Genomic DNA, 16,074 nt, shown 5'->3' on the forward strand with positions numbered 1-16,074 from the left:
GTAAAGACATGTTTAAACTATGTCATTGAAACTAAAATGCAAATTTTGCTCCAAGGTTCAAATGTTCTCCCTAACTTTATAATCTCCTGGAAATGAGCAGAATTGAGAAGGTTCAACTGAATTTTCTGTTTGTGTCTTGGAGTATCCCTTGAAGCTTCAAGCTGGAAATAACATCAAAAGGCACAAATCAATCTGGCAGGATTCTCACAATTCCATTTACATGGATGAAATTACTTCTGTCCAAACAAGAAGAGTGGTATGGAGTTAAATATTTTATTTATGCAAAAGTTTCTAGTTCAATAGAGAAAGTAGCCTACACTAAAAGCAGACATGCTTGACAAACTTTCCAACTGCTGTAATATAAAAACTCAAATCTTGACTTTCTGTTTCACTGCCAAACATGCAAACAAGACTAACTTCCAAGAAGAACGGGAAAAAAAGGACTAAAAACTAAATGAATCACACAATATTTGGAATGCACTGTTTCTTTATTGGATAGCTGATATTTCTTGGAAATGGGAAAGAAGAGCCGCTTTGAGATAAGGATGATCGGCAGAGTTGCCTTTAGCTACACTGCAAAGCAGGGGATGATCGGGGGGGATTTTGCATATGGGTTTTGCCTTTGGGAAACGGTCACCTATCTCTAGGCTTTAATATCCAACATCCTGATCATTACTTCCAAGTAGAAACCTAATCTGAGGAAAACAAGCACTCAGCTAGCTGGGATGGGCAAACACGATCACTCAGAGCAGCTCATTTTAGTGGCAGGCAGCAGCTCACCTCATGCTCTCGGCAGTCAAGGAGCTGTGCACACTTCTGCCCAAGGGTGATGCAGAGCAGGAATCACTGCCTGTAGGAGCCTTTCTCTTTCCATTAACTACAGAGGGAGTCCGAGGAAATTACACCCTTAGCTAAATTTAGTTATTGTGAATCCCCTTCCCACATTTGAGTATGTTTCATACCAGGCCGATCTCACAGCAGGAAATGATTAGCTGAAGTTAAGCATCTGACAATTCACTTTAATGAGCAATAACTCATGGCAACCCGCCATTAGCTTCAGCTGAATAGTTTTTATTTTTAGCTGGTGTTGCTCAGATGCAGCTTTCATCCAGCATGCGCTGGGAAAGCTGACATCCCAAACTAGTCTCCAGGTCTTGGTTGTGCCAGTCAGAGTGTCAGGGCTCGAGAGCTCCAGTTCCTGGAGGTCAGAGAAAAGTCACTGCAGTTCTGGGAAAGTTTCAAAGACTGAGATAAAACCAAAAGCCTAGAGAAACAGCACAGAGGCGCGCAGTCTCAAGAGGCCTTGCAAGAAAAGTTATTGAAATCCTGAGAGCGTGCTAAATGAGTGAGCTGGGTCTCCAGGGAGAGAAACAGCACAAGGGGAAGGCAGAGAGAGACTGCTGAAATAAAATGTGACTTTATTACTGTCCAAGAGTGTCTAGTGAGAGGAACAACTACAGAAGTCACCGCTATTGTATCAGCTGCTTCATATGGACCTAAACCTATTATCAGAGGTGACTGTAGGGAGGGCACAGGGAAAAGAGGAAGATGAGTCCTCAGATGAATACAGGGCAGGGTCTCGTTTCCTACAGACAAACATTTAGCTGAGGAGCTACTGCACAGGAAGGCAGAACGTGTCCTTGTGCCTCTGACGAGACTCTCAGGAAAGCGTGTAACTCAAGCCCATGGCACCAAGAACTTGAACTGCAGATGAAACATCTGTGGTCCTCCTCTCTGGGTGTCCTGCTCAGAAACGTGTTTCTATATAACAACATACAACTGTGATGGGTATTTAAAACTTCTCCGGTGGGAGGTTTGAGCCTTTTTCTTTACATTTATCAGCCTGAAAAATTCATCCTGCTTCAGAGTCCCATCCAACCCCTCACATAAGCTGTTGTGAGTTTATGACAGGAATACAAGAGAACAGACATCCACAGAGTGAATCCACCAACCCACTGGTGAGGTACTGCTAGCCATCTCCTATCCTAAAATACTATGACATAGGTACGTTATCTCCTATCCTAAAATACTATAACATAGGTACGTACTGCTCGAGTCCTTCAAGGGAACCTCACTTATCTCCCCAACAAAGCAACAACTTTTTAGAAGAGGTTTTTACTGAATAAAAGGGTGTGGAAAAGCTCAGAAAAAGAGCAGTTGCTCCACACAGTAGAGTTTGAGGCCAGATGCAGCATTTCTACACACTCGATTTCATTCACCCATTCTTTGGCCCCAGGTTTGTGCCCAGCACGTTCCGGACCAGCCCAGAGCACGGTGAGAGCAAGTCCAACACATCTGCTGGGAGCACACATTGGAGCAGCCTTCCTGTAATGCCTCACAGCTGGGAGAGCAGATTTCTGAAGTCAAGAGGCATGTATTTTGCTTTAGCAAAGAAAGGAAATAAAAAGTCAAGACTAACAAGATCCAGAAAGGGCATGCTTTTTTTTTTTTTTTTGAATAAATCAACATTTATTTCAATTTAGTCAAACAACTTGTTGAAGCACTTCTCTAAGTTCTACTTTACATTTTGTATTTACACTGTCCTCGTTCTGTGACAAAAATAAAGTAATCCCCGACCCTGACGTTTCCAGAATAAGTGTCACTAGCAGCAAAAAGAACAAAGCCCCAAACACAAAGCAAAAATCCCCCTTGATATATTTTGATAGGAGACTTATGCATGTTCTGTAAAAAAGTTTTAACCCTGAACCTTTACGGAAACCTATATGGGATGATGAGGGGGAAAATGTCATGTCTGAAGCTGAACAAGAAGAGCAGCATTTGCTGGCCTTTGCAAGTACACTGTTACTTTTAGCATAAGGAACTGTGAAATGCTTAGACACCCACACAGAAGCAGACTTTTTAACTTTGATCTAAGCAGTTTTGCTCTGCTGGGAGCATAAGGGTACCAGAGTTGGCGAATACCATCTTTTATCCTGGTGGTGGGCACATAAACAAACTTTATTACACAAGGTTTCCAAGCAGCTGTTAGTACAACACAAGACTTATTCTTTTGCAAAGTGTCAAGGGTCAGCTTCATTCAGCAGCTCCCAAATTGAGCTACTGTAAGAATTTTGAAGTAATTTCTCAGTTAAATGACATCATCGCTAAGGTCAACTCTGCCTTACGCTTGAAGCCAGCAACCTCTATGACAAGGTGGATCACTTTGCTGAATGGGGAGAGAGGAGGGAGGACATCATTTGAATATTGTGTTCCTCAAAGGAAACTGTGGCTATGTCTCCAAACAATTCCTCATGGAAATAACAGAAGAGTATTGGTTCAAAATAAATTGGAATTGGGGGGGGGGGGGGGGGGGGGGAAAGCAAGAACAGAACCCAAAGCTTTTTGGGATAGGAAGAAAAACTGCATGTTGAGAAAGAAGGCATTGGTCATTAAACTTTCCAGGCACACACAGGGCTCAGAAAGCACAGAAAACAAGCAGAACAAACAAACACAACTGTGTGCATCTTAGCGTCAGCTTCTTTTGCCAAATGCAGTAGCTTCCAACATTCAGCAGCTGTCTCTTGCTTTCTAGTGCTGTGGAGTTCTCTTTGGTACTTGGAGGCTGTCAGGAGCTCCGGGCAAAGAGAAAGTCTTTGTCCATTTACCAACCAATTCCAAAGGCGCTGATCTTGAATAACTTTACTAAGCAAGAGTGACACAGATGTCTAGGAAAGGGGGCTTTTCTCTTAGTAAAGTTGTGGTAGGTGCAGTGGAAACCCAAGGCAATCTACATGCTTGTCAAATTGTGCCTAGGTAAGAACAGAGTCCTCCATGAACGTCTCTCATTTGTTCACTCTTAAATTATTCAGGCTCTGACAGCCCCTGAAAAGAAAAGAACGGAATAAGAATAAGTTGCAAGTGGTGCAGGGTGAGAGCGGACACCATGTAACCACCAAGAACAACGAGGTTGGGGTGTTTGACGACAGACACACTGCAGCTGGAGCCTCCAGGGCTGGTGCCCAAAGCAGCTTCCTCCACACCCTTGTCCTCCAGAAATACTAGTGGAAAATACAAGCTCACAGCAAAGGTACTGGCTGGGATGAATTAAAAGAAGTAATGAATGAAGTAAATGCAAACAGCGGTTTGGAAATAAAACACACAGATAAGAACTGCTGGTGCTTGTGATGTTTTGCTCTTTGAACACGGCACAGGGAAATGGCTAAGCAGCTCAGAGACTTTTAACTGCACACTCAAGACTATCAGTTAGACTTGTGGGAAGCTTTAACTCGCTCAGCTTAAGTATGAAAATCAGAACATCACTTGCTGTCCCATATAACAGGCTCACGCGATCTACATCTTGGTTTTTTGTTTGACAGCTCTCCAGGGAAGGGAGCAGTTCTGTGAGGAACCTTCCTCATGGTGCTGGTCAACAAGTTTATCAGCTTTCAGGTGATGAAATCACTACTACACTCTATCTGCATCAGCAAGAAAGATGGGATCGGAACTTGAAGTCTCAGAGAGCATCTGCCACATGGGAACAGGAGAGCTCCCTGCAGCACCCTGCCGAGGTCTTAGCCCTCTGAGGCTGTGCCAGTGCCTTGATGCAGCCACCAGCCTTCTCAATAAGGCTAGTCCTGAGAAACTCATTCTGACTTCTGGAGGGCCACACAGAGCCATCCACAGCTTTTACAGTGCCTACACCGTTGCTGCTTACCAACAGCCTCCTCACAGAAAAATTCTTAAGTCCAGCTTAGCAGAGATGTGGAGAGGTGCACTGCATAAACTGCACTGCTTCATTCCCAGCTGCATCACTGTGTCTAATTGCAAATAGCTGTAAAAATGCTCTACCAATCAACATGTCTAATAAGCGATTATCATTACAAAAGCCATCTTCACTATTGCTGAGTAGTTGCTTTCTTTCGGCCCCATCTTTCAAAGTAATTAGGAAAAAGAAACGCTTATTTGAACACACCAGCAAGGGCTGGACTGATCTAGCAAGAGACACTCTTTGTTTCTGGAAAGACTTTGTCGAATATGGGTAGTCTCTTACTGCAATGTACAATGTCTGATCACAAGATATCCACCTGCCTGATAGTTTAGTATCTCCAGGACAAGTGACTGCAGTGAATATCCAGCAAGCATCTGCCTTTAGATGTTTGTCTGGAGCTTGCCTTGCTTGAGACTTTTCTTAGACACATTGCCAGATCAAATTTTACAGCAGCACAGCTCTGAGCAGCTACTGTCCTCCTTGAGCAGCCCAGGATGTTCAATCCTGAGTAATTTCTCTGATACTAAGACAACGTCAACTTTGATGCTGCTGTCTGCTCAGCACTTGTGCCCTGGCACGAGCTGTGCTCTGCTATTGCGGAGCTGAAGTTACTACTGTAACATTCGAAGTGTTTGCTTCCTTCTTGCCTAAAGCTATGATTTTCCTTCTGTTGCTCTAGAAAGGATCCCTGTTGATTAATACTTATTCCATTTCCTAAAGAGGTCTATGCAGCCTCCACATGTTTCAGCTGAGAGCAATGTTTGAATATCATGTTGATCCTCGGGATTCAAACTACAGAAGGTACAAAGAATACCAGACTTGAGGCACTTTAATGGCATTAGCTGTGAATCATCTTTTTACATTGTACCGCTCAGATGTATTTTAGATCCAAATGTATTTGCATTTCTAATTAAAACAGCTTACTATTAGTAACTAAAGAATGTTTTAAATCAGAATCCTTAGGCCATAAAAGCTAATTGCATGATGCTAAAACTGGATTTCAAAAATATACATATTATACCCCCTGCAGGATTAATTAGGCAACATCTCTTCAAAAGAGTTCTCAAAAGTGTATTTATTCAGCATGTGGTTAAATTATACTGGGTTGTGCAACACTTTTCATAGCCTGCCTGGGTGCACACTTCTGCAGCAGCAGACAGCTGGGCCCTTGTTCGTCAGGGGTGCTCAACATGGGTAAATCTGATTTGGGACAGCAGCAAAGCCCCACCGATGAGAAGGAGCACACATGCTGGTTCGTGCTCACTGCCTTACACCCACCTAGAAGCTGCCTTCACCCCTAACGCAATCCTGCTGTTCCCCGCTGCACAGCGGGCGTCATTCTGGCCACAGTTATCTGGTGCTGCTCAACAAGATGATCTCGGGTACGTCTGTGATGCAGGCCTATAAAAAGGCTGAAAACAACTGGTAGATATAAATCTGGAAGCTATAACTGTTGATTATTTGATGCTCATTTTGTCACCAATTTCCTACGTTACATCAAGAAAGTTTCAGAGTGCTCACTGAACTGTGTCTTCAGAAAAGTTAAGACTGTAGTGCATGTCTTGGGGATGTAAGAAACCTCTGTTCACTAAAGCTGCATGTACATTATGAAGGGAGGACAAAAAAAAACCAACACAGCAAAACAGGGCACATCCTTTGCTGCTATACTGCGTAGCTGTAATTGTCAGCAAGCCTAAACTGCATGAAAAAGTGTCCTCAGCGGATTTAGCTGTAGCTGAGGATGTGCCACTCCCAGCTCTCCTTGTGTGCTCGGAGCTCCTTGCTCCATGTGAAATATGAACGTGGAAAAATGCCTGGAAAACATAACAGTGGAGACACCTCCAGGGTCGCTAAATCCAGTCCCTTCTTATCACAGGTAAGAGTCCGTCTCCTTCCTAAAAATTTAACTCAGTGCTGTCTTGTGCCAGTGAACAAGGGATCTTTGCTCAAAACTGACATAGAGACGGTACTTGTGCTTTCCTGTATACAGCAACATTAAATCTCCATGTTTAATTTACAACCTTCCAATACAAAAGATAATGATCTCCACCAGAAACCACCCACTGGTTCCTCAGGATCACATTTGCTAATGGATTCCCAGCAGGTCTGGCTCCCCAGCTTCACCCCTTTGCACAACTTTACAGCCTCACACAGCCTGGAAGATAATTTTGCAGGGATCCAAGATTTCACAGTTGAGCTGTACCAGGACTAGCAATGGCTGAAACACATGGAACAACAAGTGCATTGGGGTGCAATAAGGGCAACAGAGTAGCAATTACTAACTCCTTATGTGGCAACACACAAAATGGGAGGTGGGTTTTTTTCCATTTTCCAGAAGTACTGAGAAACCACAGTTCCCGCATAACAGAGGAGCACCCCAAAGCATTGGGAAGTGCTGGGAGGTGAGGGAGTAAGAAACCAGCCAGAGCTGGAGCGGGCTTTCTGCAACGTGATGTTATGCATGCTGCATTCTACATTGGAGAAAAGCAAATGACAAGTACGTCAACTGAAGTGTATATAATGGCTCTCTCCCCATCAAAGAGAAGAAATTCCCATGGCTGTCCTACTATCAACTGCTGTAACTCAATTTGCAGGTTCTATTTCTCATCACATTAGGACTTCACTGGTGAAATCTTCATACTTTGCCATAATTATCTGAAAGGAGCGCAGGTGACGTGTTTTCCATGTTCTCAGCCTGCCGGGGAGAGGACTGCGGGGCTGGTCCAGGACAGAGGTTCACAGATTTGAGAGGCACATCAAACTCAGCAGGAGACTGAATGGGATGCACTAACTACCTTTAATGCAAGGAATGGTTTGTGTTTCAGCATAATCAACCACGTCAGACATTATGAGCTAAAAGCAAACAGGTTAATTTTTGGTTTGTGGTTTTCTAATGGCAAAGAACATTAGCTAAGGGAGTAATTTTCAAGTATATCTCAACAGGTATTTTCTTATAGTTCTTTACATGTGCTGAAGTCCTACTTATGATCTACAGATATTTTTTTAAAGAAAACAGCCAGATGTGCTTCTGTAGTTGTTTTAAAAAGTATCTTTACATGACATTGAATTGCATGATGCAATATTAGCAATTGAACTGTTTTGCAATAGCAACTGATAAGCAGTGGCTAAACTGGCAGAGAACGGGATTTCCTTACTGAATTGAAAATGAAAACCACATCTGTAGATCCCTGCTGTAATCACCAATTGCCCAACCAATTTTTCTCTTTTGAAAAGAAATTGCAACTTTTGCCAAAGATGAGAATGTTTCCATAAAGCCTGTTAACAGACAAGAACTACACTGAAATGTAGCAGTGTTCTGGTGTATTTGAGAAGTATCTTGATGCTATTTTTAGACTGAAACATTTTGAGGTTTGGGGTTTTTTAAAATGATACATTAGTTTCCTAATACATATACAAGTTTTAACAAGGTGTATGCTGAAACATAACGGTTTGGAAAAAAACCAAAATCCTTCTGGGGTCATGTGAAATAACTGCCCTTTTTGTTTCACTTCAAAATGGATAGATTTTATTTCAGCATCCGTGCATTGAATTCCTAAACAATACATCTATCTGGCACTTATTTTATAGGAAAGCAGCATGTTTAGTTCTTTGCAGTGAACACAGAGTTATCCTATCTATATTCTTCACAATTATCTGTTCTCTTTCCCTTAGAATAAAGTCTCCCTTCTTCAGGCTTTTGACAAGATGAATAAAGCCTTGTGAATTCTTATATGCTTCTTAGAGTGAATGAGAAGTTTAGGATCTTAGCCTGCATAAAAGTAAACCCCACATTTCTTTAAAACTGGATGAATTTATGAAAGTTTAAAACAATGCAACAATATGAATAGTAAGGATCCCCACCATGCATTCACCCCATCGACTAGTAACCAAAAGCTGATCTTTATAGAAGCTCTTGCTATCTATTTTATACATGTGAATTAAGATCTCAAAGTTTATTTTCTGTACAGTTTTTGTCACATCCTATATATAACCACATCTCAAAAGATGAGGCTGCAAGATTATCTGCAAAAAGGGAGAAACAAAGCTGCCGGATGAGGGGCTAGCTTGTGTTGAGAGAGTTAGAGTTGTCTAGCAGTGTGTGTAACTTTCAAAAAAGAAAAAAATAATGCTAGCATTACTTGGATCTTGGGAACTGAGAGAAAGTTGCTAAAGCATCCTGAACACTGGCACTGATACACTAAACATCAGATTTACAGAAAGTGGCTGGTGGAAGATGAGAGCGCTGAGCAGAGTCATGTGCAGCAACCAGCACTTTGAAAAACCTCAAACCTCTGGTGCTCTTGGACACTTTATGTTTTGTAGTAACACAGACTCACTGAAAACTTGACCTGCTATATCCATGAACAAGGTTTCTACCCTCAAAAACCCCTCCTGCAAAGAGGTAAGATTTAACAACACTTAAAACTAAGTAATCCTAAAAATAGCCCACTGTGCCCCCAGCCTGCCAACAGAGCAGTGGCCATGCTTCTCCTTCAACTGTCCATGTTCAGAGGTTGCTCATCAGCCTCAGGACTTCTCCTGCTGAAGTCCTCCTACGTCTCATTGCCGCGTTCAAGGGAGGACATTCCCACGCACACAAATACTAACAGGTTCAGACCAGTGAATCTATTTTTCCCAAAAGACTGGCATGGGGACCATCAGGCACACTTCTGGGACACGCTTAACTCAGGACTATCTGTTAGGAGGGTGTAAAGCAGGTGTGGGAAAGCACGTTTCCACACTACCAAAAACAGTGATATTTTTTTTTTTTTTTTGCTGACAATATTCACCTTGTCACGTTAATCCTGCTTGCTCAACTGAGCAGTGTTTTCATCAGCTCTTTTGTCCTTTCCAATAACTATCTGCCATGACCTACTCTGACTGCAGAGGTGGGAAAACACAGGACTTAGAAGGTATGTTCCTGTCATGGGCTTACCAATTTTCTCTTAATAGAACTGGAAGAAAATAACAAGTCTCCCAAACCTCACCACAGCCATTGGCTCATGAACCTGCCAGGAGAAAGAGCCGAGCACAGCTCTGGCAGGAGAGAGAGACTGCCCACAGAAGACCAGTACACTTGATCCTCTTGACTTCACTGAGATGCAACTAATGAGCAACAGATGGACTTCACCCAAGGCGTGTATTTGGGGAAGGTAACAGTTTCCTCATATTTCTCATTCAGGAAGGACCAGGAAACTAAGTGAGCTTTGGTTGACACCCTTAATTTTACTATTGTTTTCTCCTCTGCCTCAATTTTGACAGAACTGCTTTGGCCATGCATTCCATTATGCTTTACACAGTGTAACCATGGCTCAGCCTGAAACACTAAATAAAATATGTTCAAATTAGGAAATGTTATGGGCTTGAATATATTGCTGCAGATCACTCTCTTGCTACCACTCAGCACAAAGGTACCAGTTTCCTTAGCAAAGCTCTGCAGCTTGCTGTAACACAGTGTCAGCACTTTCTATAAAAAGCACCATCAGATCTCACTTTTTACCTAATGAAAAAATAACTGTTATTAACATGCCGTTGACAGCCCTTGTAATGATGCTGGTTTGCCCAACTTCCAGTTAAGGCTCTGTTTCTGACCATCTAGCAAAGATGGACAAGGTGGCTGGCTGAACTCTCTTCACCACACATTAGTCACCACCACTCTGTCAAGAGAAGCCTACTTTGTTAATCTTACAGCAGAGGTTCATCAGACTGAGCCAGTAACAAATCAAAGACTCAGGAAGGAGAGCAAGAAGAGGAAAAGGAAGGAAAGAAAGAAAGAGAGGACAGTATACCAAACAAAATGCAGAAGGAAGAGCAAAACTGTAGGAGATAGGATAGAAGAGAAGCTGGAGGGACAGGAAATGTAAATAAGAGCTTTACCAGGAGCTTAGCACACACACAAACTCAATCAATCTTTCATTTTTAACACACTGAGATTAAAGGTTTGACATTCAGATTAAGTTTCTTTTGTTCTGAAATGGAAAGTTTGGATATGACCAGCAGCCTGCTCGGAAGAGCAACTGTTCAAGGAGGCAGAGAGACATCTTCTCTAACTGAAGCCAATATGGTGCATCCATTTAAATCCGTCTTCCCTGTTTCTGGTTACCCTCAAGTAAAAAGTGTTTTATATTCTCACCTGAAGCCACCCTGCAGCCACATAATATTACCTAGAACAGGGTGTGAGGTGTTACACTGTAAAGTTATGCTGACAATAGATTACTTTTAACCACAGACCCATTTCTTTAGGCTGTACCTGATGCACTCATAGCTAGCTTCTCCAGTCCAGTAGATGGGAACATGTCTCTCCTTGTGCTCTTAGGGCAATGAGACCCCGGTGGGCTCCCAGCAAGGCTAGAACTAAATGAGCTTAACCACTGTAAAGAAATGCCCTGGATAATACAGGACACAGAATTTAACTTCTAGGTTAAATCTGAGTCACTAACTAGTCTTTACAGTCCCCCATGCGTTAGAGCATAGAGTTTGGTCTTCACCTGACCCAAGCTCCCAGCACCTACTGCTGAGCTTCAGAGCTCTGAGCTGGAGGTAGTGCAGAGTAATGGCACTCACCCGTTGGACTTTGCTCAGTGTTTAAAGGCAACAAAGTTCTGACCTTGTCGCATTCAAGGCATACAGCTGACCATTTGCTTTAGAAAAGACATTTCACAAAGCAGGAATCCCGCCAATTTCTTTGCTTTCCCTCACTATGACCCTTTTAAAAGAGCCTCTAGTCTGAACCACATAGATAACTGAGGAGACTGACTCCATGTTAAAAGAAAATAAGGTATATTCAATTGCAAATCCTGGACTGATTCCTAAGGTGAGTGCAATGACTTTCTAGTTATCAAAAGACCATCAGAATTAGAACCCTCTTATCAGCCTGTTTTCAAGGCCAGTTTTGCAGCACTAAGAAGAACCCCTTACACCAGGTCACTTTGCATTTGTGCATTTAGGAGATACTGCAAAAAGCCTTGCTTGCCCACTCTTGGCTGATGAAGGCCGTTGGCCTAAAGGCTGTGCAAGTCTACTACTCTTTAACTACCCCTTTTTATGGCTGAAAGCAAGTGACAGACTCTTGCTCCGAGGCACTCCTATATTAGGATTCATATCTCTCCATACTTCAGAACAGACAAGTAGTCCTTATTTAGTTCATGCAGGGGACTATCGGGGTCAGAGTAAAACTGCAAATGGTACTAAGTGTCACTTGCTTTCTCTGGATGGATCCCAATAGCTTTGTATATGGGCACAGCTGACAACATCAGAAACTCACCAAGAGAAACAAGCAAAAAAGCAGTATCCAGGTCTCTGCTGCTGCAATAGACAGGATAAGACTGATTCAAAAGAGTAGTTGGAGTTATCCATGAAAATCCTTCAGAGAAATGCCCAGTTACACAAAATTTATGTATTTCATGATACACCGGGGATGTAGGTTTGGGTTTTTTTAGCTCTGCATTATTGTTTAGGAGATCAAGCACCCGCATCACTTCCAAGCTCCACGGCAAGAAAAGCACTGACAGAGCTTGTACCAACACAACCTCTGTTTGAGCATACACTGCACACTCATCTTCTCAGTTTCTCTCACTGAACGTTCTTATTGGCACGACAAAACCTACTCACTTGTTGCTAAAGATCCAAGATTCATCAGGCATCTGTCACCAGGAAAAAGCAGAACCACATTTCCAAAGGCAAAGGGAAGGTCATTTATAGGGCAGCAGTGAGAACAGCTCCAAGGTGCTTCACACCCATCTTAAATACAAGCCATAGTCCCTTATTTGCACTGCAAGTCTGAGACCAGTGAGAAGCCCTGGGACAGCATTCCTTCCCCCCAGAAGCAAAGACAATCACTGACAACACAGAATACATGAAGTCAGAGCTTCAGTGGTCTGGTTGCTACATAAAAGCATCTCCAAGCTTAATGGCAGAAGCTGCCAACACCAGCAGACTGATGTAGTCTGGGGCACCCAAATCCCTCATCAAATGTCAGGTTTGGTACCTGCTTATATTCAGGGAGTATTTCCACCATCTGCATACCTCTGGTTTTCTTTAATAAATACAATGTAACAGATAGCCTTTTACAGCTTTTTGCCCAAAGTTTACTACCAAGGACAAGAAAGAAGTAAAGCTGTCGGTATCACAAAACACCTTTTGTTACTAACCTGGTAAACTAGAACTGCAAACACAGTTAACATTTCAAAAGGAGAGAGAAGACCCAGCTGTTTCCCTCTCCCCCTTCTAGAGACGTTTGCAGGCAGGATAGGCAGCAGGAAGATTTTTAATCTGTTAGAATCAACATTTTAAAGACCAGAGCCATGTCAGAGAGCTTGAATACAGCTCCAAACTGATGCATGGGCCAACACATTAAAGCACAGACTGTCGGAGAGACTTGGCTTTCACAGTAATTTAGTACCACAACCTTTCTGTCAGCAGCCCTACCCCTACAACCAGGTTACGTGATCCTTCTTAAAGGCTGCAAAACAGCAGGGTTTTGTGCATGGACCTCAGGAGCCACTGCTCTGGCATGAAGCAGTGTGTTCTTCCCAGGCTGAAACTCCAGTGGCAAACTCCATCAACAACTAGTTTGCTGCTGTCATCACATAAGCGTGACTTTAGGTCAATAACCGGGGAAACAGGGCTCCTGCATTGCAAATGTGTGCCTCAAGAAATCAGTAAGTCCACCCATCCTCAGTGTCACCTTTATCTGAGGGTGTATGAATGGGTTCCAGTTTTTACCAAAAAACTGAATTTAAAAGCTTTAGTTTTAAAAAAAGCATCCAAAACAAAAGGCAAGTTTTGTTTGGGACATTTTTGTTTGATTCAGAGAACAGGAAACGCTGAAACACCACACACACATCTTCAAAAAACTCACATTATCCAGAACAAGTTCAAGAGCCATACCATGGCATAAAGACTGCAGGCTAGGAAATCTTCAGTCAGTGTGTCTGAGCTGCACTGTTCCTTGTAAAAGCCAGATTTTAATTTTATTTTTACAAGGCGCTCCAACTGCTGTGGCTTTCCCACATCTCTCCCAGCATTTCAGCTCAGCCAGCTTCCCCAGACCTTCCCACATCACCATTCAGAGATTTGTGAACTGTGAGAAACAGATGTTCTCAAAGCATTTTGCTCCTATCCAAGCCCAAGAAAGATTAAAAAGAGGGGGGGAAAAAAAAAAAAAAAGTCTCATTCAAGCAAATATTTCTCTCCGCCCTATTGACCCTACAGTTCCAGGGTGTTTCCTACCAGCAGCGATAAAATGTATCCTGTCAACTTTAGCCCTCTCGCTCCCGATGCCCGTGGCCGGTTCCCCCGCCGCTCCCTGCCGAGGGGGCTCCGGGCGGCCCCAGCCGCGGCCGCGCTGCGGAGCGGAGCGGGCTGCAGGGCGCCGAGCCCGGCTGCACCCCGCCTGCCCCTGCCCTCCGCTCTGCCCCGGGGGATGCTGCCCCGCCGAGGGCTCCGCTGAGCTCCCGGCCCCCCCGGGCGCCTGCCGCAGCCCCCCGTGGGGCCGCTGTCCGCACCCCGGACCCCACCGACCTTTGCAGGAGGAGCAGCAGCAGCAGCACTTCGCCAAGAGCCATCCCAGACCGGAGCGGGCGGGACAGCCGCGCCTGCCCGCTTTCATGCTGCCGTCGGGCTGCTCATGGCAAGGAGCCACCGGCCCGCTTGGGAAAGACAACAAATCACAAAAAATAATTAAAGATAAAAGCTCTGGAAAAATATTTTTGAAGAGCCGTGACAAGCGGCCGAGCCGCCGCCGGCCGCGGCACCCGCCAGCCGTTGTCCCCGCCGGGCCCGGAGCGCACCTCCGGGGGCGGGGCCTGGAGGGGCGGGGCTAGGCGGGGCGGGGCCCGGCGGGGCCCGGCCCGCGGCCTCCGCGCCGCCTTCTGCAACGGGGCGGCGGCGGGCGGAGCGTCCTGCGCGGCCGCGCAGCTCCCGCGGCCGGGAGAGGATGTGTGCGGCGAGACGGGGCTCCCGCCTCCGTCTGGAAGGAAAACGAGTTTTGGCGGTGAGGGGGGAAATGCTGTCGCTGCGCTCCGGCGGGCGGCCGGGGCCGTGCGGGCGGCATCCGAAGTCGGTAGCGAGAAATAAAAACTGCCTGGGAGGAAGTTTGCTAGAGCTCTGATATGTTGTGGAGGGGGGGGTTCCTCCAAAGTCTTTAAAAGGTAAAACTTGTATTGCTGTGGTTTTTTCTTTTTAAAGTTCACAACTTTTTTTTTTTTTTTTCCCCCACGCCATTCCTTCACTTAAGGCTCTGACAGCAAAAACTTTTTACAACTAGTTGTAAATACTAACCAGCCTGTTGCGCTCCCAACTGCTCCGCCTGTTCTGTGCAGTAGCAGACCTGCCTGAAGCCCTGGAGGGTAAATGCTCACCCTTCTGACACATGGACCAAACACCTGAGATCCAGAGGCACAGCTTGCTTTGGAAGGTGCCAACCTGCTGTGTTATGATTTCCCACCTAAAGCATGGAAAACTGGGGGTGCCAAAAACCTCCTGAACCTTGCTGGAGGCGGCTGGTAGGAGAGGTCAGGCAGGATTCCAGAGCGGCAGCATCATAGTTTTGCACTCTTGCATCAAAAGCTGAACAAACCCAACAAGCTGCTTCTCCCAGGCACAAATACGTATGGAGGGGAACCGCAGAGGGGAGATGGGCTGTGCCTGGTGCCCTGCTGCCCCAGGACTTCAGCCCGAGCAGGCATGGCTGTATCGATGCTGCGGACTGGCAAGGTGGCCTAAGGCTTCTGGTTTGCAGCGTAATGGCTTTGGAGTAAGTGACAAGGGCCAAGGGCCGTTTCTGGACAGGAGGTGAGGGCTGTACTTTGGCACAGTGTTCACAAACGCACCTTGGGTTGCACCTACGTAGCAGGTGCTGTTGCCCAGGGGGTGGCCTGTGCTGGGTGATTTCATGTAGCTGCCAGGTGGGATCCTGCTGACCTCAGAGCCATCCTGGCAGAAGGACCCCTGTACCTGGTGCCAGGAGAGTGCCACAGACCCTCCCAGGGAGACTCCCTCCACTGCAACAGCAAATATGAAACCTTTCTGCTTCCCTTCTGGCTGCACTGTAGGAACTAGTCTTCGACTACAGCCTCACTGGCAGGACTGGCAACCTCATAATGAGCCTGCAACGTGCAAAATTTTCCTGACAAAGCCCTTGAGCACCAAGGTGCTTTTCAGTAGGTAAGAATGAAGGGAACCTTAACTCTGTTTCCACTTTGCTGTGTGTTGTGTCTTTCTTTGACTCGGGTCTTTGCCTATTTGGGAGATGCAATGGAATGGGGGTACACTCAGGGCTTCATGCCTGTAGCAGGGAGATAATTCACTGGAAGCAAAACCTGCAGCTGCAGCCAGAGAAGGAAGATGTGGACTGGGAACCAGCT

At 45.0% G+C, this 16,074-nt stretch overlaps 1 protein-coding gene across 13 annotated transcripts in view; it reads right to left on the reverse strand.

Moving 5' to 3' along the window:
- Window positions 1-16,074, reverse strand: part of KALRN (kalirin RhoGEF kinase) — a 526,665-nt gene that overhangs the window by 67,177 nt on the left and 443,414 nt on the right. Inside the window, exon 36 of one of the 13 annotated variants that reach the window (XM_074828710.1) lies at window positions 2,426-3,822. The exons of the other annotated variants lie outside the window; for them this stretch is intronic. Within the exon in view, the coding sequence (XP_074684811.1) occupies window positions 3,806-3,822 (17 nt within the window). The 3' untranslated portion in view covers window positions 2,426-3,805. Of the gene's footprint in view, window positions 1-2,425; window positions 3,823-16,074 lie in introns of those variants that run through there. 13 annotated transcript variants of the gene reach the window in all.

This window comes from Strix aluco, chromosome 6, assembly GCF_031877795.1.
Source record: "Strix aluco isolate bStrAlu1 chromosome 6, bStrAlu1.hap1, whole genome shotgun sequence".
NCBI classification, from domain to species: domain Eukaryota; kingdom Metazoa; phylum Chordata; class Aves; order Strigiformes; family Strigidae; genus Strix; species Strix aluco.